The sequence below is a fragment of the Petromyzon marinus genome, chromosome 3, assembly GCF_048934315.1.
Source record: "Petromyzon marinus isolate PM22_M1 ecotype Great Lakes invasive population chromosome 3, UKy_Petmar_22M1.pri1.0, whole genome shotgun sequence".
NCBI lineage: Eukaryota > Metazoa > Chordata > Hyperoartia > Petromyzontiformes > Petromyzontidae > Petromyzon > Petromyzon marinus.
Genome location: NC_133669.1, coordinates 17,217,007 through 17,241,870, shown reverse-complemented (window position 1 = coordinate 17,241,870; position 24,864 = coordinate 17,217,007). Strand labels below are relative to the sequence as shown.

Below are 24,864 nucleotides of genomic sequence, written 5' to 3'. Positions count from 1 at the left end.
CGTGTGTGAGTGTGTGTGAGTGAGCCGTGTGTTAGTGTGTGTGAGTGTGTGAGCTGCGTGTGAGTGTGTGTGAGTGAGCCGTGTGTGAGTGTGTGAGTGAGCCGTGTGTGAGTGTGTGTGAGTGAGCCGTGTGTGAGTGTGTGTGAGCTGCGTGTGAGCTGCGTGTGAGTGTGTGAGTGAGCCGCGTGTGAGTGTGTGTGAGTGAGCCGCGTGAGAGTGAGTGAGCCGTGTGAGAGTGGGCGTGACAAGAGGGACTTCTGCGTTCGTGTGTGTGTGATGTGGTGGTGTGCACTCTGTGTGTGTGATGGTGTGGTGATGTGCACTCTGTGTGTGTGATGGTGTGCACTCTGTGTGTGTGATGGTGTGGTGGTGTGCACTCTGTGTGTGATGGTGTGGTGGTGTGCACTCTGTGTGTGATGGTGTGGTGATGTGCACTCTGTGTGTATGATGGTGTGGTGATGTGCACTCTGTGTGTGTGATGGTGTGGTGATGTAAACTCTGTGTGTATGATGGTGTGATGGTGTGCACTCTGTGTGTGTGATGGTGTGCACTTTGTGTGTGTGATGGTGTGGTGATGTGCACTCTGTGTGTGTGTGATGGAGTGGTGATGTACACTCTGTGTGTGTGATGGTGTGGTGATGTGTACTCTGTGTGTGTGATGATGTGGTGGTGTGCACTGTGTGTATGATGGTGTGGTGATGTGCACTCTGTGTGTATGATGGTGTGATGGTGTGCACTCTGTGTGTGTGTGATGGTGTGATGGTGTGCACTTTGTGTGTGTGTATGTGTGATGGTGTGGTGATGTGCACTCGGTGTGATGGTGTGGTGATGTGCACTCTGTGTGTGTGATGGTGTGATGGTGTGATGGTGTGGTGATGTGCACTCTGTGTGTGTGTGTGATGGTGTGGTGATGTGCACTGTGTGTGTGTATGATGGTGTGGTGATGTGCACTGTGTGTGTGTGATGGTGTGATGGTGTGCACTCTGTGTGTGTGTGATGGTGTGGTGGTGTGCACTCTGTGTGTATGATGGTGTGGTAATGTGCACTCTGTGTGTGTGATGGTGTGATGGAGTGGTGATGTACACTCTGTGTGTGTGTGATGGAGTGGTGATGTACACTCTGTGTGTGTGATGGTGTGGTGATGTGTACTCTGTGTGTGTGATGATGTGGTGGTGTGCACTGTGTGTATGATGGTGTGGTGATGTGCACTCTGTGTGTGTGATGGTGTGGTGGTGTGCACTCTGTGTGTGTGATGCTGTGGTGGTGTGCACTCTGTGTGTGTGATGGTGTGGTGGTGTGCACTCTGTGTGTGATGGTGTGGTGATGTGCACTCTGTGTGTGTGTGATGGTGTGGTGATGTGCACTCTGTGTGTGTGATGGTGTGGTGGTGTGCATACTCTTTGGTTCTATTCGGTAAAGTCACGTAGGTAAAAAAGAAAACAACAAAAATCACAACGTTTCGGCCACAACACAAGTGGCCTTCATCAGGTGAAGGGACCGTGCTGTCACGAGGACAGCGCTGACAGTACGGTCCCTTCACCTGATGAAGGCTACTTGTGTTGTGGCTTAAACGTCGTGATTTTTGTTTTCTTTTTTACCTACGTGACTTTACCGAATAGAACCAAAGAGTATGGATCCTTGCAATCACGAAAGCTTCAAATCTAGAAGTGGTGGTGTGCACTCTGTGTGTGTGATGGTATGCACTCTGTATGTGTGATAGTGTGGTGATGTGCACTCTTGTGTGTGTGATGGTGTGGTGATGTGCACTCGTGTGTGTGATGGTGTGCACTCGTGTGTGTGTGATGGTGTGGTAATGTTCGCTCGTGTGTGTACCTGGCGCAGCCTGAGTGAGGCCTGGTTGGTCGTGCACGTGACACTGCCTGAGTGAGGCCTAGTTAATAGTGCACGTGGCACAGCCTGAGTGAGGCCAGGTTAATCGTGCACATGACACGGCCTGAGTGAGGCATAGCTGATCGTGCACATGACACGGCCTGAGTGAGGCCAAGTAAATCGTGCACGTGGCACGGCCTGAGTGAGGCCTAGCTGATCGTGCACATGACACGGCCTGAGTGAGGCCTAGTTAATCGTGCACGTGGCACGGCCTGAGTGAGGCTTAGGTAGTACTGCACATAGTTAGTTCATAGTTCATTTATTTGGTATAGCCCTGTGAGCCATTCGGCTCTTGGATCGGGTGCAACCGCAACAAACAAAAAACATTAACAAGAAAACATCTTAAAGTGATTTTGTGACTGTGCAAACAGAAAATACATGAAAAAAATATCAAAATATTCCTGAAATAGCACCGTACACCAACGCTGTGTGCAAAACTCCCAGTGGGATGCAAGTCAAACAACAACAACAACCACAAGACAACTAAGATTAAGGCCATCAGTCCAACTCCGTACTAAAATAAACAAAAACATGGCCAAAACAAAAAAAACTTTTCGAAATCACCAAAATAAAAGCCATAAATGCAATGTAACAGTGATCATAGGGACTGTGACCGAATTTTTAACAATAAACTACATAAATAAATTATAACACCAAAATCTAGGGCCATAATTTAGGTCACTGAATAGCAGTGGCAGCTAGGGTTGTACAACTCCTCTAGAGCAGTTTTGAGTGAAGATCTCATAGGTAGTGATTCAAGTTGCAGTTTATTGGCAATAGCATTCCAGACCCTGGGGGCATCAATAGCAAAAGCTCTTCCTCCAGTTTTTGTACGGCAATAGGGAATGTGAAGCTGGTAAATGAGCGAAGACCTGAGGTCAAATTTGTTCTTTGAAACAGAGAGGAGATCCAGTAGGTAGTCTGCGGAATTTTTTGTAAGTACATCGTGAATAAATAAGATCTGGCGCACAAGCCGTCGAACATTAAGAGATGTTAAGTTTGACCCAATGTAGAGATCACAGTGGTGGGTCCGATATGGGCAGTTCAATGCAAATCTTAAGGCCGAGTGATAGATGGAATCAAGCTTCTTCAGTACATTACTTGGGGCTGATTTATACACGATGTCACAGTAGTCAAGTAGAGGCAGTATGGTAGCTTTTATCAATTCCAAACGGAACATTGGGGGGAAGCAGTGCTTGTGTCGATACAGAAAACCAATTTTAATTTTGGTCTTTTTACCAATATAATCAATGTGATCTTCAAAACTAAGTTTTGAATCCAGGATGACCCCAAGATACTTATAGATCTTGACTTGCTCTATTTGATAATTATTCAAGGAATGTAATTGGGGAAAAATAACTTCCTGCTTTAGTCCCGGAGAGAAGCATAGCACCTTGCTTTTGGAGGTATTCAGGTCTAGTTTAAGAGCAACTAGCTGATGTTGTAGTTTGTTGAAATCACGCTGTAGCTTAGCAATCACGTCATCCGGAGAGCGGCGAGCAGTAATCAGTATCGTGTCATCTGCCAAAAGATTTAACCTGGAATGATCCAGGTCAGTGCCCAAGTCATTGACATGAAGAGAGAACAAAAGGGGGCTGAGGATGGAACCCTGTGGAACCCCTTTTGTTATCTTAACACTGTTTGACCTCCAACCATCTGTGAATACAGTTTGGGTGCGAGAAAAGAGGTAATTTTGTAACCATTTTACTGCGTTTTGAGAAAAACCGAGGCAAATCAGTTTACTAAGCAGGGTGTTGTGGTCTACTGTATCAAAAGCTTTGGACAGGTCTATAACAAGACAGGCACAGGACTGCTTATTATCAAGGCTACTGTAAATGTGATTCAGATAGTCTAATGCAGCAGATGTGGTGCTGTTTTTTTTTCGGAACCCAGATTGTTGTAGTTGTAGTAGATTGTTGGTGGACAGGAAACTGCTAATTTGGTAGGTCAATAATTTTTCAAAAATTTTCATAAATGGGGACAAATTGAGATAGGTCGGTAGTTATTTGGATCATCTTTAGGGCCCCCTTTGTGAAGTGGACGGACATAGGAATGTTTCCATTCTAGAGGAACTGATGCTTCTTTGATGGACAGGTTGAAAATATGGGCTATAGGTTTGTATGTTAGGTGACCAACAGTTACTAGAGCAAAGACGGGAATACTATCTGCTCCGGTAGAGGAGGACCCTTTGAGGTAGGACAGTTGTTTCAGAACATTACTTTCATATAATAATAGGGTTTTTCCCCTTTTTTCTGGCAACAAAACTGAAACCTTTTTTACAAGGATTCATGTCTGCATTAACCACAATACCTGCAGTCAAAATGCAAACAAAAAACAAACTGATAATATATGCATTGTCCTTGATACTGATTGGTCCACACCAAAAGGCCTTTTGGCATCATCTGGTCAAGCACCAATTGGGTCGAGGCTCAAAAGAAAGCCGTCCCTTGGTGTGGACCAATCAGTTTCAAGGACAATGCATATATTATAGTATGTTTTTTGTTTGCATTTTGACTGCAGATATTGTGGTTAATGCAGACATGAATCCTTGTAAAAAGGTTTCAGTTTTGTTGCCAGAAAAAAGGGGAAAAACCCTATTATTATATGAAAGTAATGTTCTGAAACAACTGTCCTACCTCATAGGGTCCTCCTCTACCGGAGCAGATAGTATTTCTGTCTTTGCTCTACTAACTGTTGGTCACCTAATATACAAACCTATAGCCCATATTTTCAACCTGTCCATCAAAGAAGCATCAGTTCCTCTAGAATGGAAACATTCCTATGTCCGTCCACTTCACAAAGGGGGCCCTAAAGATGATCCAAATAACTACCGACCTATCTCAATTTTGTCCCCATTTATGAAAATTTTTGAAAAATTATTGACCTACCAAATTAGCAGTTTCCTGTCCACCAACAATCTACTACATCTACAACAATCTGGGTTCCGAAAAAAAACAGCACCACATCTGCTGCATTAGACTATCTGAATCACATTTACAGTAGCCTTGATAATAAGCAGTACTGTGCCTGTCTTTTTATAGACCTGTCCAAAGCTTTTGATACAGTAGACCACAACACCCTGCTTAGTAAACTGATTTGCCTTGGTTTTTCCCAAAACGCAGTAAAATGGTTACAAAATTACCTCTTTTCTCGCACCCAAACTGTATTCACAGATGGTTGGAGGTCAAACAGTGTTAAGATAACAAAAGAGGTTCCACAGGGTTCCATCCTCAGCCCCCTTTTGTTCTCTCTTCATGTCAATGACTTGGGCACTGCCCTGGATCATTCCAGGTTGAATCTTTTTGCAGATGACACGATACTGATTACTGCTCGCCGCTCTCCGGATGACGTGATTGCTAAGCTACAGGGTGATTTCAACAAACTACAACATCAGCTAGTTGCTCTTAAACTAGACCTGAATACCTCCAAAACCAAGGTGCTATGCTTCTCACCAGGACTAAAGCAGGAACTTATTTTTCCCCAATTACATTCCTTAAATAATTATCAAATAGAGCAAGTCAAGATCTATAAGTATCTTGGGGTCATACTGGATTCAAAACTGAATTTTGAAGATCACATTGATTATATTGGTAAAAAGACAAAAATTAAAATTGGTTTTCTGTATTGACACAAGCACTGCTTCCCCCCAATGTTCCGTTTGGAATTGATAAAAGCTACCATACTGCCTCTACTTGACTACTGTGACATCGTGTATAAATCAGCCCCAAGTAATGTACTGAAGAAGCTTGATTCCATCTATCACTCGGCCTCAAGATTTACATTGAACTGCCCATATAGGACTCACCACTGTGATCTCTACATTGGGTCAAACTTAACATATCTTAATGTTCGACGGATTGTGCACCAGATCTTATTTATTCACGATGTACTTACAAAAAAATCCGCAGACTACCTGCTGGATCTCCTCTGTGTTTCAAAGAACAAATTTGACCTCAGGTCTTCGCTCATTTACCAGCTTCACATTCCCTATTGTCGTACAAAAACTGGAGGAAGGGCCTTTGCTATTGATGCCCCCAGGGTCTGGAATGCTATTGCCAATAAACTGCAACTTGAATCGTTACCAATGAGATCTTCTCTCAAAACTGCTCTAGAGGAGTTGTACACCCCTAGCTGCCACTGCTATTCATTGACGTAAAATAAAATGTTTCGCTCCGGATGATGCTGCAAAGTACTATCTGTATTTTGATTTAGCGTGATCTTAAATGTGCATTGAAAAATGTGATACTCCGACTGATGCTTCTGTTGTGGAGTAACTCATGCAGCCAGCTATGGCTCTAGGATTTGGTGTTACATGTTATTTGTTTATTGTAAAAATTCGGTCACAGCCCCTGTGATCACTGTTACGTTGCAATTATGGCTTTATTTTTTGATGATTTCGAAAACGTTTTTTGGTTTGGACATGTTTGTTTTGTTGTAGTACGGAGTTAGACTGATGGCCTTAATCTAAGTTTTCTTGTGGTTGTTGTTGTTTGACTTGCATCCCACTGGGCTTTTTTGCACACAGCGTTGGTGTACGGTGCTTTTTTCAGGAATATTTTCCTGTTTTTTTTCATGGATTTTCTGTTTGCACAGTCACATAGTCACTTTAAGATGTTTTTCTTGGTCGTGTTTTTGTTTGTTTGTTTGTTGTGGTTGCACCCGATTCAAGAGCCGAATGGCTCACAGGGCTATACCAAAACCAATAAACTTAACTAAAACCGCAAGCGAAACATTTCGGTGTACGTGGTGTGTGGTGGGGGGCATGGAGAGGCGGGGTTCCGGTGAGTGTGGCGTAGTGGCGGGGTGGCATAGAGGGGCGGGGTTACGGTGGATGTGGTGAAGTGGTGGGCATGGAGAGGCGGGTTCCGGTGGGTGTGGCGTAGTGGGGGGTATGGAGAGGCGGGGTTTCGGTGGAGTGGGGGGCACGGAGAGGCGGGGTTCCGGTGGATGTGATGCAGTGGGGGTATAGAGGGGCGGGGTTTCGGTGGAGTGGGGGGCACAGAGAGGCGGGGTTCCGGTGGATGTGGTGTAGTGGGGGGTATGGAGAGGCGGGTTCCGGTGGGTGTGGCGTAGTGGGGGGTATGGAGAGGCGGGGTTTCGGTGGAGTGGGGGGCACGGAGAGGCGGGGTTCCGGTGGATGTGGTATAGAGGGGCGGGGTTCCGGTGAAGTGGTGGCACGGAGAGGCGGGGTTCCGGTGGCTGTGGTGCAGTGGCGGGTGCACGGAGAGGCGGGGTTCCGGTGAATGTGGTGTAGTGGGGGGGGGCATAGAGGACGGGTTTCCGGTGTAGTGAGGGGCATGGAGAGGCGGGGTTCCGGTGGATGTGGTGCAGTTGCGGGTGCACGGAGAGGCGGGGTTCCGGTGGATGTGATGTAGTGGGGCATAGAGGGCGGGTTTCCGGTGTAGTGAGGGGCATGGAGGGGCGGGGTTCCGGCGTGTGGGGGCCGTGTGAAGATGGCGGACGGCGTGGACCATATAGACATCTACGCCGACGTCGGGGAGGAGTTTAACCAGGTGCGGCTGCCCGCGCGCTCCTCGCGCTCCTCTCCCCAGGTTTCCCCGCTCGGTCTTCCCGGGATCGTCTCCAACCAACCCCGCACCAAACCCACCCCCGGGGGGGGGGTTAAGGGGAGCGAGATCGTGGGCGGTGGACGGAGAGCGGCGGCGAGGCAGTAGGTGGTGAGGATTGTGAGCGGGAGGAGGGGGAGCAGGCGGGCAGGGCCGCGTGTCGGCCATCTTAGTCCCCACACAAAGGCGCGGCGGCTGCGGCGTCCGACGCGGGCCCCCCCCCCCCTCTCACCGGGTCCGTGTCTGCGAGACCTCTCTATCTCTCTCCCGTGTCCCGAGGAGTGTCGTCTTCACGGTCCGCTCGCGTTTTTGAGGCTGGTTGTCTGGTTCTCCGTGTCAAGTGTTGTGGACCTGTGGGTCAGCCCGTTTCCTCCGTGGCTCCTGACTTGGGGGCAGCTGCGTCTGCAGATTGGCCTCGGAACACGCCGTGTGTGTGTGCAATTTGGTGTTTGCGCGCGTCCGCGTGTTAATTTTCTGTGGATGTCGGTCGGTGTGTTTTGTCTCGTGTATATCTTGAGTGTGTTCGCCGAAGCACGTTTAGCTATGTGACTGCGCTGTTTCAGTCCGTGTTTGTATTTTGTCTCGCTGTGCACCTCCGTGCGTGAATAAAACGCCGTGTGCCCACCTTGTGCATCGGGGCTATCGCCAGTATACTTTGCGCAAATGAATAATCCATAGTCGGGTTTGTACCAACGCTTGAATTGCCAGGAGGGCTTGTGGACTGTTCTCTCGTGTGGCCAATTTTTTTTTTAATATATGCTGACTGGCATGGGACGTTTGTCAAAGCTGGCGAGACGGAGCAAATTTACCATCGCCCATGCTTTGCAGAGCGAAAAACACTGCTGCAGCCAATCCGCATTCGTTTTGCACGGTGATGGTGGGCGTATCGGTGGCCGCAGCGTAAATGTATGGCAGAGTTTGGAGGAGGAGGAGGGTGGTGGTGGTGGCATCATGCCATGGGCCAGCGATTGCAGCACAGCTTTTCCAGAGCCGGCTACATTAATCACGACCATCGTCAGTCAGGTCATTAGCAGGCCTCGATTTATCTGCCCCTCATCGTCTTCTCGACTCTCCCTGGCTGCCAAGAGCCCTTGCAGTGTTTGCCGGCCGCGTTGAGCCCGCCCGCCCCTTGACGGGTTCTCCAGTGAGGGAACGCATGGAAGTAGTACTACGGTTGAGAGCGTCTCTTCTTCTTCTTCCCCCCCCCGCAGGAGCAGGAGTACAGCGGCCACGACAACGTTGACCTTTACGACGACGTGATCGTCCCGACTGCGAGCAACGGCGAGGAGGCAGACGAGCGTGACTTCCAGGACTCTCTGGCCCCGCTCGACGAGCCGGGGAAACACACAACCTCTACCGGGGGCCCCAGCCTAAACTATAGCTATAACGGCAAGCGTGTGGCTCTGTATGTAGGCAATCTCACCTGGGTGAGTTTGATGGCGGTGCGCGCAACAAAAAATATTTTTTTTTACCACCGTTGCGTCTGCACCGCCCTTTTATATAACTAACACTGGCCGGTCGGTCCGTCTGTGTTGACCTGAACTTTTCGTGATCGATTGAAGTGCACTTTCTTTTCTCTCCCTTGTGTGTTGTAGGGAAACGCACCGGGATGATGTTGTTGTTGTTGTTGTTTTTGATCTGCATGTGAGTAAGCCACTCAAATGTTAACAGAGTCTAATGAACGCGCCTTCTCTCTCAGGTGTTGATAACGAGAGTGGCTCCTTCTTAAGCAGTTGAAGAGGGGGTTCTCTTATGGATGGATATGTTCGCTCTTGCTTTTTGGGCAAGAGAAGACTTGAAACAATGCAACCTAAAAATTAGTATGCAGAAATATATTTGAATTAACATGGCTTACAGTGATGTTTAAAAATTGGTTTATGAAAGCTACTTTATTAACACTTTGCAGTTTGACAAATAATTCCTCGACGTTTGATGTTAGATTATTTTTATGCAAGCATATGCACACTGTCGCATTGAGACGTGAAAATTGTAATGTTTCATGTGTAATGTAGCAGTATACATAATACTGTCGTCATGTTAACATTATTGTGTCAATGTTTCCATTTGGAAAACACTCGTGCTTGATTCACCAAAAGTTCAGGTCTCAAGTTATTTTGTAAATAAGTGTTTGTTATTACAATATAGTAGTGCAATGTTCAGTTAAATATACTTTACACGAAATGTGTTTTTTCAATATATGCTGGTCACCAGGTACCATATTATGGTATTCAAATATTTTTTATAAGATTGTGAACATATCCTTAATTGTTTCTGTGCTGTTATGACCAAAACATGTATGAGATTAATACTTGCTAAACTCCATTAGATATTTAAATGTACATCAATTACAAGTGAACCAAGCTGAAACATTGTGATGTTAAAATGACATAGCACAATCATGCGGTCCTTTCGAAAAGTGTTCATGTTAATCGAAGCCTTGGCTCCTTGGTTTATGTACAAAAGAATTGCGCAGAAACTCAGTATTTACGTGCAATTGCCATTTCCCTTTGCTAGCCCTGCTCGGACCCTGCTCTTAGAATTTTCACCAAAGGCCCTCTCACTTTCCGGTATGCGGTTCAACAAATGCAACTCAAATTTAGTTGATGCGTTATTTGGTGGCTGAACATCTCGGCGTTTTTGTTTAAAGGGAGTAAGTTAATGGTGTGATTCCCGCTACAGTGGCCAAATTTGCTTTACAGGGAATTGGCAAAGTGTGCAATCTGCTGTAAAGTAGATACTGAACAGCTTATGGTGGTGTTTGCTCGTAACATTAAGCCGTTTTACAAATGATGCAAATGTAAAGTTTAATTTTAAATTGTAATTTGTAAAAAAAAAGTTATTTTTTGCACATCTCCCAAACAAAGAACAAAACCTCAATGTTCACTCATCGCATCGCTGTTGAAGCAATGACTGCTACATTGCAGTTTATATTCTTCGTAGCCGAGCAGGACCATCAAAGCTGGAGCTCGTCCTCAGAGACACTGTTTTTGTGAAAGAAGTGCTGTGTTTAGGAGAGTGCTGTGAGAATGCTTTGCTGCCTTGTGTTGTGTGCGAATACTTCAGCGCAGTTTACAGAGCTTATCGGGTTCACTCGTGCGTGTTTACAGGGCCGTTTCTGTTTCACTTTCAAGGATGGGGCTGGGCATATGTAACAACAAAGCAGAGCGTAGCTGTACCGATGACTGCACAGTTTTACCGACCTAAGCTTGGTTGTAGTTTGTATTGCATCATTAATTGGTGGCTAATCATGCTGTATGTATTTTGCTGCTGTAACAGTTTTTATCACCGTGTTTATGGGATGCTGGTGTGGTGTAATAGGAAACACGCTGGACTTGCAAACCAGGGTTTGCGGGTTCCTCTTGGCGTGGAAATTAAAACAGAGGGCGAGGTTCTTAAAACTCAACTGCCTCTGTCCACACAGCAGTATAAATGGGTACACCAGAGTCGATCGCCAGGTCATGTGGTGCCAACATGGAAGAGTAGGCTAAATACCCTCGAGTGGAGGCCCTTCTGCCAGTAGTGGTATGAGTGAGCAATTGCAGGGATGCGCCGTTACTTTTTTTTTACTTTTACTGTGTGTGAGTGGCTTTGGCCAACAGAGCACTGTGTAATAATGTATTTGTTGTGGATGGGTTTCTCTGTTGCATGTTCACACCAGGGAACCGTGGTGCAATGTTTTTTTCTATGCGATGGGTCACGGGTTCTATAATGAGAATAAGGTTCTGTATTAGAAGGGTCAATTTAACTTGCCCAGAGTGGAGTGTGGTGTTTCTAATACTTGGTTAAAAGAGATGACCTGTATCGTTATGGTTCAAGGATTCTGTATTGGTAGACGGTAATGCTCTTGAAAGGGTCAAACGCCAGCAGCATAAAGAGATAATGGTTCTATGTGGTTGCAATGTCGGGTTCTGTATTTAATGCCCATGCTACGGCACCCAAACAATGTGAGTTTTCTCTATCTGATGGGTAAAGAAGTAGATATTGACGTTAACGTAGGCTCCATGTTATACGGCTTAAATATTCCGTGATGAGTGGTAAAACTCAAGGCATCACAACAGTGAGTTTTTTTTCTGCTTGTGTTGGATCGAGAGGTGAATGTTGCAAGAGATTAATGTTCTGTGTAGGAGCGTTAAGCAATTCTTGATCAGATAGTCAAACTGTCACATGAACGCAACAAGGGTTCCAAATCAACATCATGGTTGTGGTCACCTGCGATGTGGCTATATTCTCAACTGAAAACATTTGAATGGATACTGTGCTTAGGTCAACACTGACCAATACCCACTGGTAAAATCATTGTAATGCTAGACCAGATCAACTTTTTTTTGTCTTTAAGCTTTGTTTCCGTTGCGTGGATTATCTCTTGTTAAATTGGACAAGCATAAGTCACAAATTATACAGAAAAACAAAGCAATTTAGTTCCGTCGCTTATGTTAAGTGTCCAAGCTGCCTGTTTTGCCTAGTTGCATGCGTAGAAGCAGGGACTTGTAGATACGTTGGGGAAATTCAGGGGCACACATTACAGCTGTTGACGTTATTGAGTGGGCATTTTAGTAGCATCTCTGTACCTTTATACATTACTGTAATTGAACCCTTTATTTTATGTATGTGTATCATGTGTATCTGACCAATGTACAATCAGAAGGACCGGGTTCATATCGTGTTTGGGAAGTGGGAATCAACTCAGCCCATCGCCCCTCCAGTGGCAGTGTTGTGGCCAGGAGATGAGATAACCGCAACGAATTAAAGCCAACTAGCGTTGAGCATTATACCCACGTATGGGAGGTTTACCTGTCGTAACGTTGCAGGACCCTTCTAAATAAGATGTACTTAAAAACTCGACAATGCTTTCCTTGATAAAGGGCATGATTGCTGTCAACACTGCTTATCATATTCAGAGATTGACTACCGTAGAAATGTGGAATTTCCACTGCTGGCCCAAGGGCCGTGAATGGGCATTAGTGCTCCTCCACGTTTACTGTATTGGGGGTGACATGTTTACTGGTTTACAGGTTTACTTATGTGTATTTATACGATGACTTGGAGCCGTCTTGCAGTGTATGTAGTTGAATCGTGAGTGTATAACGGCTGCAGCATTGGTGCCCTCGTCCATTCACCGCAACCAATTGCCAAGCGATCTAATTTTTTCCTCGCTCACAACAGCGTGCCCGATCCCTGACACCTGCGGCTGTTTGCAAACCGACTTGAACATGCTGTTTCACTTACGGACTGATGACACTCAAATGTAGAGTGTGACAGTGACTTGTTACAATTTAAAATAACTTTTCGGTGCTCTTGCACACACGCCAAAGCTGCATATGTAGTGTTTGGACGCCACATGAACCACTCGTCCTTGAAAGTTTCCGCACTGCCGCGCGCACGCCCTTAAAATGGAAGCTTTATCGAAGAGACACTTTTAAAGAAAATCCGTGCAATATGTATATCTGTTGTAATGTGAGTAATATATTACTTTGATATCATGTTTTAATAAGACATGCAGGACATTGATTATTTAAGTTATTCCTAATGTTTGCTTTTGAAAGTGCAAGTTTTGAATTTGTATGCTGCAAATTAAATTTATTCATGTGCAGAGTAAATATTACTTTTCTGATCAGTGCACATCTTCACAGCACTTGTGTTTTGGCGTAAAACCTGCAGATGATTGTCAATGAGGTCATCGTCAACCATGATCAGTGCACTGTTTGGATGAAGCCTTTCCCAAGCTGCTGCTACCTGAAATATTTAAAGATTTACTAAATTATACCCTGCAGTGCACATTGACAAAAACCACCGCATGCTTAAAACAACAAACCCTGTAAGAAATGTGTAAACGTGTATTTGTGTTCCCAAATAGAGTCCTTTAACCAAACCAAAACGAGCTTTCCAAGAGCGGACTCTTTTGTGTGTGCGCGAGTGAGAATGTCACAGTGTGTCGAGCACCTGCGTACGTCACACTCCACTCACAGGGGACGCCGTGGCTGTGGGGCCAGAGTTTAGTACCCATCTGTGTGCTGTTGGTTTGGAGGAATCCGGGGACTGGTGGGGAATGGACGTGACTATTCATTCCATGAATTGTCACAATTTTGGGTCACATTTTGACCGTTTGTATTGTCTGTTGTATCGTCCGTCTCGTTCCGTCCCATTTGTTCCAGTTGCTAAAAAAATTCGGACATAATTAGGCATGTCATGGTCAACCCCTCGTAATTTAGCTAGATTCCGAGATTCAGATTCACTTCGATTTAAGGATCTGTTTTGGTCTTTGTATTGTTTGTTTGTATGTCTTGTATCGTTCTGTCACGTATCTTCCTTTAGTCAAATATAACGTTTGTACTTTATTATCTAGGCATGTAACGATTCACTGCTCATCGATTCGGTGAATTGTCACATTCCACGGTCACTTCCATTCAAGAATATTATTTTGTCTCATATCGCTATGTACACAGCCGAGCTTCGGCAATTATATGGCCAAATGCTGTGTGAGAGTGTGACAAGCACGTGGTTGTGTGAGCGTTGATCAGGGGGGTGGCAAGCCATGCGGGATCCGCGAGCCCATGTTGAGTTTCTCTCTCCCACAGTGGACAACCGACGAGGACCTTGTGAATGCCCTGCAAGGGATTGGCGTCACCGACATTCAAGAGATCAAGTTCTATGAGAACAGAGCCAACGGACAGTCTAAAGGGTAGGACGTCAGACTGTGAGTGGAGAGCCATTGCCAAGCACTGCCGTGGCCCGGCATCTTTTATTTTTAATACATTTTTCGTATCTTTTCTAGTTTTATTCCAACTGCTTTTGGTGTCATGTAATGAGAAATGTTCTCCAAGTATCGGTGAAAAGCCAAATTAAATAAGATTGCTTATTCAGGCATTGATGGCTGATGGCATCAGCTTGATGCATTTGACAAGCAACTAATCTCGGGCGGCTGAAACCCATATTTGAACACAGGACCTTGACGATACCTGCTCAATGCCTCTCAGCCACTCGGACCTGTGGCATTGGATTGTGGGGCTACACTTTGCCGATGAGACTAGACAAAACCAAGTTGGAGGCTAATTCATTTAATATATGAATGCTGCTGGAAAACACTTAAGCTGGAAATAAAAATGTTAGGACAGATCTTTGAGGTCACGTGTCAACTGCGCAACAGCTGCGGGATCTGGCGGGGGTCGAAAGCATTGGTGTGGTGTCATCAACGGCTTTGGCCATGATGACATCTTGACAATGTAAGATGCTCTTTAAAAAAACGACTGCTTTTGTAGATACATGATCGTCTATCATCCTTGGAAGATTTCACCACTCGTTTATCGTAGAATCTACCATCTCCCATCAAATCATATACTGCCTCTGTCTATGCTTTCCTCACTGGCTATTTGCACTACAGAAACGGTTCTGTTTAAACTAAGCTTAAAAATACTTATAAGTTTACATTAATTGTTTTTGCTCTTAAACACCCCAGCACCCAGGCAGGTACATAGATCAGTAGTCGTTTCATGCAGCTTTAGTTAAAATCTGCTAACCAACATTTCATCGGTGATCTCAGGGAATGTCTCACATAAACAATTGACGACATTTAGTCGTGTCACGACTTTTCCATAGTTGTGGTTTTCATCATTGTACAAGTGAAAGATGGATGTTAAGCCAAACTGCAATTGTCAGGCTCCAATACAAGCAAGGGAATGCATCATAAACGTCTACACCCATCCGCTCCTTTACCAGGGGGAATCTGATGAAACAATTACCATATAATTGTTATATTAATTAGTAATTTTATATCGTACACTGTCATTCGTGCAAATAGAATCTCATACGCCAAACATGGCAAACCACATTGATGCAAAACATGACAGGCGATGCACCACAGACAACACAAACATGAGCCATGTGAAGCCAACAATAAATAGTTAAGCTGTTGACATGGGTGAAAATCCAGAGAATAGTAATAACAATGATAATAAATAGATTGCTTTGATGCTGTCACTCCTGTCAATATCCTCCCTCAAACTCATAATCTTCAGTGCCCTAGTACATATCAGCTGCCTACAGCTGATATGTCCTAGGCCATCAATCGGATTCTCACCTTGTACCTAAAATTATAGATTCTGCAATTCATCCCCGTCAGCCGCACAGAACACGAGGGTTTGGCTCTCACCCAAGTCTCATGGTGATGCCGTGGCATAGCTTGAAGAAGCCATCGCTCATTAAAGCAGATGTCACCATACCCGGTGGCAATAAGCTGCAGGCACCGCAGCCCAAATTGTAAATCAAAGGGGCTGCGTTGGCATTGATGTACAAGCACGGACAAAATAATACCCACAAACACTGCCTTATAGTCCTCATCATCGGCTATGATCATTCAACTAATGTGTGGTCCACCATAGGTATTGAAGTCTTGTTTGGCCCACAGGGAAAGGTTCCCCAACCCTTTCGTTTATCCAGGAAAGCCTCTCGAGTCTCAACGATTTCAGGAGGCTTTGCCAGTTTTTGCAGTCGGTGAATGTTTTTACATGTAATACCTATTGAGTAATTGGCATGTAACGTTGAGCATTGGGATGTTTGGCCAGTACCAAAAATAATAATTTTCACTGGGAAGAAACCAGAGAGCCCGGAGGAAACTCGTGTTAAGAGAACAGGGAGAGAATGTACAAACTCCATGGAGAATGCAGCAGAGTCGGGAATCGAACCCATGTTCTTTATTGTGAGTCACAAGTGTTACCACTGCCACCCTGAACTATGTCATTGAGCTGCGTATGTTCCTTCAGACACTCGTGACGGTTGGGTCACTTGAGTGGCAGGGTATATTGTGTTTTGTAAGAGTTCCAACCGACCCAGATCCTGCTGCCCTCTCACCACCAGGTTTGCGTTGGTGAGCGTGAGCCTGGAGGCCTCATACCGCAAGGTGATGGACCTTCTGCCCAAGCGCGAGCTCCACGGACAGAACCCCATCATCACCCCGTGCAACCGCCAGTCTCTCAACCAACTCGAGATGCAGTCTCGTAAGACAGTCTCACATCGTCCCGCGTCCATACCGCCACGCCACGTGTGCGCCTGATCCTTGCTGTGCCAGCACAGTAACGGCCCAAGGCTTTTTTGGTTAAATTATTCAGCCAACAATTAGAAGGTTGTCAGTTCAAATCCCAGTCACCATCACAATTTCATGAAATAAATACTGGTTTGTGTGAATTTGACAATGGTCATCCTGTAGACATACCGGCCCCCAGCATAGGAATGTGGAATTTCCATTACTGGCTTTGGGCTGCCAAGAGAGAACGACCTGATGCACTTTCAATTAGTGAGTTTATTCTGATAAAATTTACCACGGTGTATGAATTGCTGTTAACATCACTTCACTGTGAATCACCAGCGATCGCCTTGGATATCGACTCATCCTTGCCATAGGAATCTGGTGTTTCTATACCCATCAATCACTTGATGGGAAACCACTTCTCCATTCTTTTCATATCGGAGAAGGGAGGCACCTGGTGTCTCGGTGACTACAACTCACACGATTCGCTTTCACTCGTCCTTTTGGAATGTGGAATGTTCCGTTGCCTCCTGTTCTGCCCGCTCACCCTTATCCCCCTCATCCTCCGGGAAAACAGGTGGGCCAAGTGGGCAGATGTCCGGGGAGGGCCGTGCTGGTCCCCCAGGCAGCGGCCCTCGCGGGTCGCCCTTCCCTCCCCCGCCTGTTGGGCCTGGCGGTGGTGTGAGGGGCCGCTTTCCTTCGCCGGGCCCAGGTCCCGTTGGGCCCAACATGGACAGGCCATTCCCTGGTCACCCTGGGCCTCCTCCTGGAGGACCCCCGCCATTTCAAGGTGGAGGGACACAGGACTAAAACCACCACCATCGTCGTTGTCAGCGTTAAGAATTACAGCGTGATGATCGTCATGTTTGTTGCTGTAGAGACTTAGCCCAGTGGTGACACGTTCGCTGCTTTTTCGAGGTGCATGGTTGGAATCTGGTAAGTCACCCTGGTTATTACTGCAAGTGTATTAACCGTAAATCTATGCCTTCAGCTTTATTGGACGTTAAATATCTCTTGACGTTCAAAATGAGTTGGCCATTGTGTGCCAGCATCGTGGTCCAAATTTGCAAAATTACAAAAATTACATGCAAATTGCTCTTTGAAATAGACAGCAACCATCGCCCCCTACTGGCAGAATGTCTGCTTGCAGGGCTGCGTGCAGGCCAGATGAGTCGCCTTGTATTGCAGAGGGACAGTTGCCACGGGCTCCCTTTCCAATGTTTGAGATGAGAAGTGATGCAAGCCACTTGTCGCACATGCAGCGTGTGCTTGAGATGCCCCAACAGGAAGAGCGCTCTATCAAACCTATTATTATTATTGTTACAATTTTCACCAGAGTCATGATCATCGTCGTAATGATCATTGGTCATCTTTATAATTCATAAACTCATTAAGATAATTACTAGCATTGTCATCATCCTCTTGCGATTATACATACTAACATCCACCTCTGATTAGCACTGTTGGCTACATACGGTGCGAAAGAAGTTCTACATACATTTCGATTATCAGGGTGGTTGGCATTCTTACAGGTCATACTCAGCATTGTCCTCGTCTTCGACATCATTATAGGCTTCATCGTGGTCAGGATTGTCCCATCATGGACATAATCCTCAAAATCCTAATGATTATCATATTCTTCCTAAAAGTCATTGTGCTTATAATTTCTTATTATGAACAATGAACCCGGCCACCCAATTTCGATTCCTGGATATGGCTAACATTAGTAGAGAGTAATATCTGAACTGGTTTTGGCTCCCCACCACCTTAACCATTCTGCAATTATGCAGCATGGTGACTGACAAGAGAGTGGAAGAGGCTTTCATCCAGCAGTGGATTTAAAAAGGGCTGTCAACTAAAATGAAACTATTATTTTGGATGTGAATGTATGCACGTGACTGAAACAGCTCTTCTATGTGCATTTTTATGCCCCCACAGTGCAGGGCCCCCCCCGCGGGATGCCCCCTGGTCCTCCTGGACCCATCGGTCCCCCCATGCCCGTGCATGGCCCGCCTCCCATGGGCCTCGTGGGCCCCCCACCTCGGGCTGACCGCCCCCCACCGCCCGTAGTCTTCCCCGGGCAGCCTTTCCCCCACCCAAATCACCCCCACCCTCACCAACACCCCCACCCCCTTCAGCACCCCCACCATCACCAGCACCCCCACCCTCACCCACAGCAGTTCCACGGGGAGCCCCCCCGCGGGCTGCCGCTCCCACTTCACCCCCATGGTGTACCGCCCATGGGCCCAGGGGGCTTCGGGCCAATGCCACCTGGCCCCCCTCAACAGGGGCCCCCACCGCCACCCCCGCCCCACCCACACGGACACCCTCACCAGCCTCCCCCAGGTCTCATGCCTCCCAGACCGGGACCTCCGTTGCCCCCACCTCCCTCCTCATCGGCTCCTCCGGGGCACCCGCCGGGGCCGCCCCCCCACATGGGGCTGCTGCCCCCGCCGGGGCTGCCCCCTCCCGCGCCGCACGTCAACCCTGCCTTCTTCCCGCCCGGCAACCACGGCGGTGGCGGCGGTGGTGGTGGCGGCAGTGGCGGCGGCGGTGGCGGCGGCGGTGGCGGTGGAGGTGCTGGGAACAACGTTGGGCCTCCCGGGGGTGATCCGAGGGGCCCCCCGCCCCCCGAGGGGTACGGGCAGCCCCCACAATTTGAGCGAGGAGATTTTCGCAAGCAAGAGTTTGGACGCACGCCCTCGCCATCGTAAGTCGCTCATGCATGCGCACGCGCACAGAGAGGGAGACACCACAGGGTGGCGGTGTTGGCTGCTGCCGAATTTGCCTTCATTGTCAACGTTCGTGTGTACAATCCTTTTGTCAGTCTGCTTCGTGTGAGAGGCTCCTCAACACGCCTGTACTGGTCACAGGAGTTGCTTGGCCAAACTTCACCATGCTGCTGCTCCGTGTGGGTTGGTGAAGGTTGGGAGCATTGTCGTGGATGCGACTTCGGCAAGATGTCCTTTTGATCATGTACATCATCGTTGTCCTCTTTGTCGTCATGATCGTCGTCTTCAACATGGGGCACCACAGTGGCGAAATGTTAACTACTTCGCCTGGTATACACGAGGTCTTGAGTTCGAGATCCCCAACCCTTGACGCCTGTTGTATACTTGGAGTTTGCATGTTCTCCCCGTGGTTGCGTGGATTTTTCTCCAGTTAAGCCCTTAACCAGTTGTGGTAGTTCAAACATTTACACCTTTTAGCTGTTTCAAAATGAGTTAAAATATAACCGTCGTGATGTTTGTCTTGTGAAATCACTGGTGACGGCTTAGACTGTCCAAACGCTCTTGAGAACCCAGTTTAATTGAGAATTCCGTTTATTTCCTGGCAGGATCTCCGCAGTACCCTGCATCTCTCAAACCCTCCATATATAAAACCCTGCATATAAAGTCGTCACTCAATGTTTTGACACAACCATTTCTCCCTTATCATGCTTGTCGGAGTAGGGAGACGCTTGAAACTCATTAATTCAAGGATGTTACATAGGACGTAGGGGTGGAAAAGTGGCTCGGTGGTGAACACTGCACCATGAACCCGGTGATCTACATTCGTTTACCGGACACAGTTAACATTGGTGGAGAGTGATGTTTGCAACAGTCCTGAGCAATCCCCTACACCCCTCGGACCGCACAGCTGCCTCTCATTTTCAGTTTTACTATTTGGATTACATTTTTTTCTGTTGTCGATGTCATCGTAGTTTGGGGTACCGCTTTCACACGGAAATGGAGCCAGCGAACAACAGCCTGAGCGAGGTCGAGTTTGAGGAGATCATGAATCGCAACCGAGCCATCTCGAGCAGCGCGATCTCCCGTGCCGTGTCCGATGCCAGCGCAGGTGAGCCACGAGTGGTGACTGGATGGAAAACGACTAAGGCTTTAAAACCTAACAATTGTAATGATGGTGATGTTTTTTTCAGGAGTAACATTTTTGTTAAGTTTGATATGAAGTCAAGTGCTTCAGGGAGATGTGTAGTGAATTTCAGAGATGTTTGATTGTGTTGGGCAGTGAATGATTTACATTTGGGATGGCATGTGCATCCAAAACCACATTTAACCCGCAACACTGGGGCATCATTTACGAGGCTTGTAATGGTTAATCGATTAAAATGGATTCTTAAGATTGCCGTACATTAATCAAATATTGCTTTTAAGCATGTCTTATTTACAGCAAGTCCAGAAATTATACGCTTTATATACCTTTGGACTTACAGATTGAACAAGACAGAAGAAATAAAATGGGGAATACTACTGATGAAATAAAAGTAGATGAAAACATTTTAATTCTTAAATTGAACCGCAACCGAGTATTGTAGCAACCCGGTATTGTAACAATCTATCGTAAATTAAGCGAGTCTTACGCTCAAATACATGCATCGAATAATTTGTGTAAACATTAAATATTTGTGCAAATGTATGCAGAGTTTATCTTAGGTGAATGACATGATAAACACAACACAGATGAGACTTGTAGGCAAGACAAAGAGCACGAGAGCGGACAAGTGTACACACATTTGAATGTGACGGCACACGTGCCCAATTAACAGCACACACAAGGCCACACTATTGAACACAAACACATCACAGCAGACATGACTGGCAGAACATACAGACAAGACGGTGCAGATGAAACAAACAGTGTCGGCGAGACGGTACGGACGAGATGCAATGCGCATGAGACGGTACGGTACCAATGAGACATTACCACCAAGACGATACTGTCCAAACACGACCCGTACACACAAAACGAACGGTACAGGTGAATTGCAAGATGGCACAATTCTTTCCCCGAGTTGTGCCGATGCATTTAATTTCAGGAAGAGTGTGGTGGAGAGATGTTATCTCCCTCGCCTGGTTTACAGGACGTCATGGGTTCGAACCTGACCCCTGTATATTTGGAGTTTGCATAATCTCCCTGTGGTCGCGTGGATTTTTTCTGAGTCTTCCAGTTTTTCCCTCCACATTTAGAATGGACATGCATTTAGAATGTCTGACTGCTATGACTATCTACGATAATCCACTTCTTTGAGCTATAATTTGCGGCCAGGTCGCTTACGAAAGGGAGCTGTATAGCTCAGTGGGCCTTACCTGGTAAAATAAAAAAAAAAATGTTTTTCCTCTCCCGTTTCCTCCGTGCTGTAGGCGAGTACGGTAGTGCCATCGAGACCCTCGTCACGGCCATCTCACTCATCAAGCAGTCGAAGGTGTCGAGCGACGAGCGCTGCAAGGTGCTCGTAAGCTCGCTGCAGGACTGCCTGCACGGCATCGAGTCCAAGTCGTATGGCTCCGGAGGGAGGTGAGGAATGGCGAGACTCTGAGATGGAGGGGGGGGCGGTGGCCGTCGCGCTTAGTTGGCCGGGGTGTGCTTTTTCTTGGGTTAGGTATCACAGATCCATATTCAGATCTCACAAACGCACAGTTGTTTTTGCCGGCCCGTCGTTGCACCCGATTTAAAAAAAATCTATAATTGTGTGTGTGCGCAATAACGCCCGATGCCAGAAAATGTAAATAAAGTAATGGTGGTCACTGGAAAAATATAAATACAGAGGAAAAGCAAAGAACAAAAACAGCGCACGAACGAAGTATGTGGTGATAACACAAAATCTTAAGTTTTTTCCCCATCTTACTCTGCATGTGCGGTGGTGCTGCTATGAGTTAAACATTTTATACAGGGGGAAAAACCAAATTGCTTTTGCAGTCAGTCTTCCGTGCACGTAGAGCATGTCCTCAGTCGCCCAATGGCAATGGCTGCCGCAAGAATAGCTCTGGTGCCTTGGATGGCAGATCTGTTTAAAAAAAAACGCCACAGTAATTAATAATTAATTCGACTCGACTCAATTTAGACATGTGACAAATTCAAAACCTTTGATCTCTAAGTTAATACGTTGAATTTCATCTGTGTGTGTTGTCGTGTTGAATTAATTGTGTGTGCTGCCTTGGACGTGTGTGCACCGTCTGGTCTGGATGGTTTTGCGCCATTGCGTTCACACGCGCGTGCGCGTTCACACGACGTATATGCTCTCGTACGCAGTGTTGCTTGTCTGCTGCTGCTGTTTCCGAACTTGTCGCTTCTGTCCGCCAACTGTGAAACACAGACTAGCAAGGTGGCTGGATGGCTCTTGAGGCTAATTCCGTGTAAGACACTGAACCATAACCAGTGAGAAATCAGAGTTCAAATCTGGGTTTCAGTCATCAGTGATTAAACAGGATTCTCAAGTTTAGCGAGGTCACCAGTTACGTAAAAAAACAATTTGTTTGACTTTTGTTGATCACTTCCATAGGAGGCCATGTATGAAGAAGCGCTACAAAGTGGGGGGGGGGATAAGCAACTACGGAAGATACGGCGACACACGCACGTGTCAAAGGGTCTTCAAAAGTAGTTCTGGCGAATTGACCGATGATGCTGGATGTATTTACCAGCGAAACGTCGTACTCAAACTGTAAATGTTGTGGATTCACTCTTCATCACACCGGTGGGTTAAAGTAGTGAACTATTTGTCTTTTGTCAACGTGACACTTTTTTGCTGATTGGCCGTGTCGGGTGGTGGAGGGTTACGACACATTTATAAATAACGCGATCTAACCCAAAAACCTTTATTATGAATAGTTCTACGATGTCATTCCAGACGACGTTTGATAGCACAATGCGGCACAATGCCTGCCGAGATCTTGCTGAATGCGAATGTGTTTATCCCCGTGACAACGTGATGCCAATAGCACCATCGCAATCGCGTGTTACTTCGGTCGCTTGAGAGCAATTGAAATGTAATCGCTCACTCGCTTCTCGCTGTCGGTCGTCAGGAAACGCGAGAGGTCGCGTGAGCGCGATCACAGCCGTTCGCGAGAGAAGAGCCGGCGGCACAAAGAGCGATCGCGTAGCCGCGACCGGCACGAGGAGTACTACCGGGAGCGGAGCCGCGAACGAGATCGCCACCGTGACCGCGACAGGGACCGTGAACGCGAGCGCGAGTACCGGCACCGCTGATGTACGGCCACGGCGCCACGGGGCGGGATTGCAGCACCACATGGGTTCATGGGGGGAGTGGGGGGACAATTCGCTGGGTCACTGAGAAACGGTTGGGGGTCTAATGCACCCCAACTTGGGACGATATTTAGGCCACGCCACTGGTCTGCGCGCATGGGGAATTGGTCGTGCGGTGTCTGGTAGCTAGAGCCTATATCTGCTTTCACGTATCATTCGGAAGCTTCCATCTCATTCAGTAGGTTCCATCCAATCACATTGCTCCATCCCTTCTAGATAACTCCCATCTGTATATTGTTTTTAACTAATGAGCAAGCGTGAATTAATTTGTTCACCGAGCAGCTCTTCACAATGCATTATCGTTTGTAGGTGCTGCATCGCCCCTCATTTCCCGGCCGTTCAGCACCAGCGATGGCGGCAGCAGTGGCGCCAAACAGCACCGAGCGTCAGCAATTGGCGCTCTTCCTCTTCGTGCGCTCTTGCTCACGAGATCTGTTGTTGTAATAGTTATTCTTCTCATGTTCTTTTGTGAGTATTTTCTTTCCTCCTCCCCGCTGTTGCGTATTGAGTAGAACTGCCCCTAGCACGGCTTAGAAGCATCTCGGCGTTGTCTCGTCGAAGCTGGGGCAGTGGACGGGTGGAGAGAGCACGTGAGCGAAACCGTGCAGTGGGTGTCGCGGTGAGATGCTTGCGACGGCGAGGAGAGGTTAACGAGCGGTTGTCGGTCGCCGCATGCAATCTCTTCTCGGTGCGGAGGAACACCAACAGGGATTCCCTCGCCGCCCCCGACACAACGCGCTGCACTGCAACGTCACGACGCGCGTGTGGATGTCCCCCCGCACGCAATTATCGGCTTCTCGTATGAAAAAAATTTATGCATCGTTCGCTGATTGTTGTGTTAATAATACGTTAACTCTCTTTCAGGAATGTTTTTTGTCCTTTGGCTAGTCGTTGTACCCCGCTTCCATCCCCCCCTCGACCCTCTTTTCCCAGTAACGGCGAAGCTTCGATTCCCACTTGTTAAATCCCGATTTCTATTTCCTTCCCATCATAATCAAGGGCAGTTACGTAGTCTTTTGTTGAGTAGATACTGTTTTAATAATTGTATGGACTGACTTAGAATTAAAAAAGACTTGTTAAGTGTTTAAGTGTTGTCTCTTTAATGTGTGATAGAGGTTACTGATGAAATGTTGGAACGATATTGCCTGTGATTTATGTTTTTAGACAGGTGCTGTGCATGGTAACCAACGGTGCACTTTAATAATGCCTTAACATACTTTAATGTTCGTTTTACAAGCTAGCGAAGCAATATTTTCATTATGTGATGCCTATTTTGTAAGGTAAATACAGCAATTGCATTATTAAGCGTGACCAAAAGCTTGCACAACACCTGTTTAAAAAGCT

At 46.8% G+C, this 24,864-nt stretch overlaps 1 protein-coding gene across 2 annotated transcripts; it reads left to right on the top strand.

The window, feature by feature from the left end:
* Nucleotides 1–7,269: 7,269 nt before the first annotated feature.
* LOC116955776 (cleavage and polyadenylation specificity factor subunit 6-like) lies at nucleotides 7,270–24,603 on the top strand. 2 transcript variants are annotated; one of them, XM_032977107.2, is made up of 10 exons: nucleotides 7,270–7,403; nucleotides 8,669–8,884; nucleotides 14,033–14,136; nucleotides 16,308–16,447; nucleotides 17,054–17,266; nucleotides 18,415–19,186; nucleotides 20,180–20,316; nucleotides 21,621–21,774; nucleotides 23,280–23,464; nucleotides 23,830–24,603. In XM_032977107.2, the coding sequence occupies exons 1-9, from the start codon at nucleotides 7,344–7,346 to the stop codon at nucleotides 23,461–23,463; spliced, it is 1,980 nt and encodes a 659-aa protein (XP_032832998.2). In that variant the 5' UTR covers nucleotides 7,270–7,343; the 3' UTR covers nucleotide 23,464; nucleotides 23,830–24,603. The 2 variants fall into 2 exon arrangements, with proteins under 2 accessions (XP_032832998.2, XP_032832990.2); XM_032977099.2 differs by having other exon boundaries at nucleotides 7,304–7,442.
* The last annotated feature ends 261 nt before the right edge of the window (nucleotides 24,604–24,864 follow it).

Excerpts from the sequence above, each read along its gene's own strand:
- LOC116955776 (XM_032977099.2), top strand. The coding sequence starts at position 7,344 with ATGGCGGACGGCGTGGACCATATAGACATCTACGCCGACGTCGGGGAG. Across the intron at positions 14,137-16,307 it reads GCCAACGGACAGTCTAAAGG|GTTTGCGTTGGTGAGCGTGA; the intron begins GTAGGACGTCAG and ends TCTCACCACCAG. Across the intron at positions 19,187-20,179 it reads GGACGCACGCCCTCGCCATC|TTTGGGGTACCGCTTTCACA; the intron begins GTAAGTCGCTCA and ends ATGTCATCGTAG.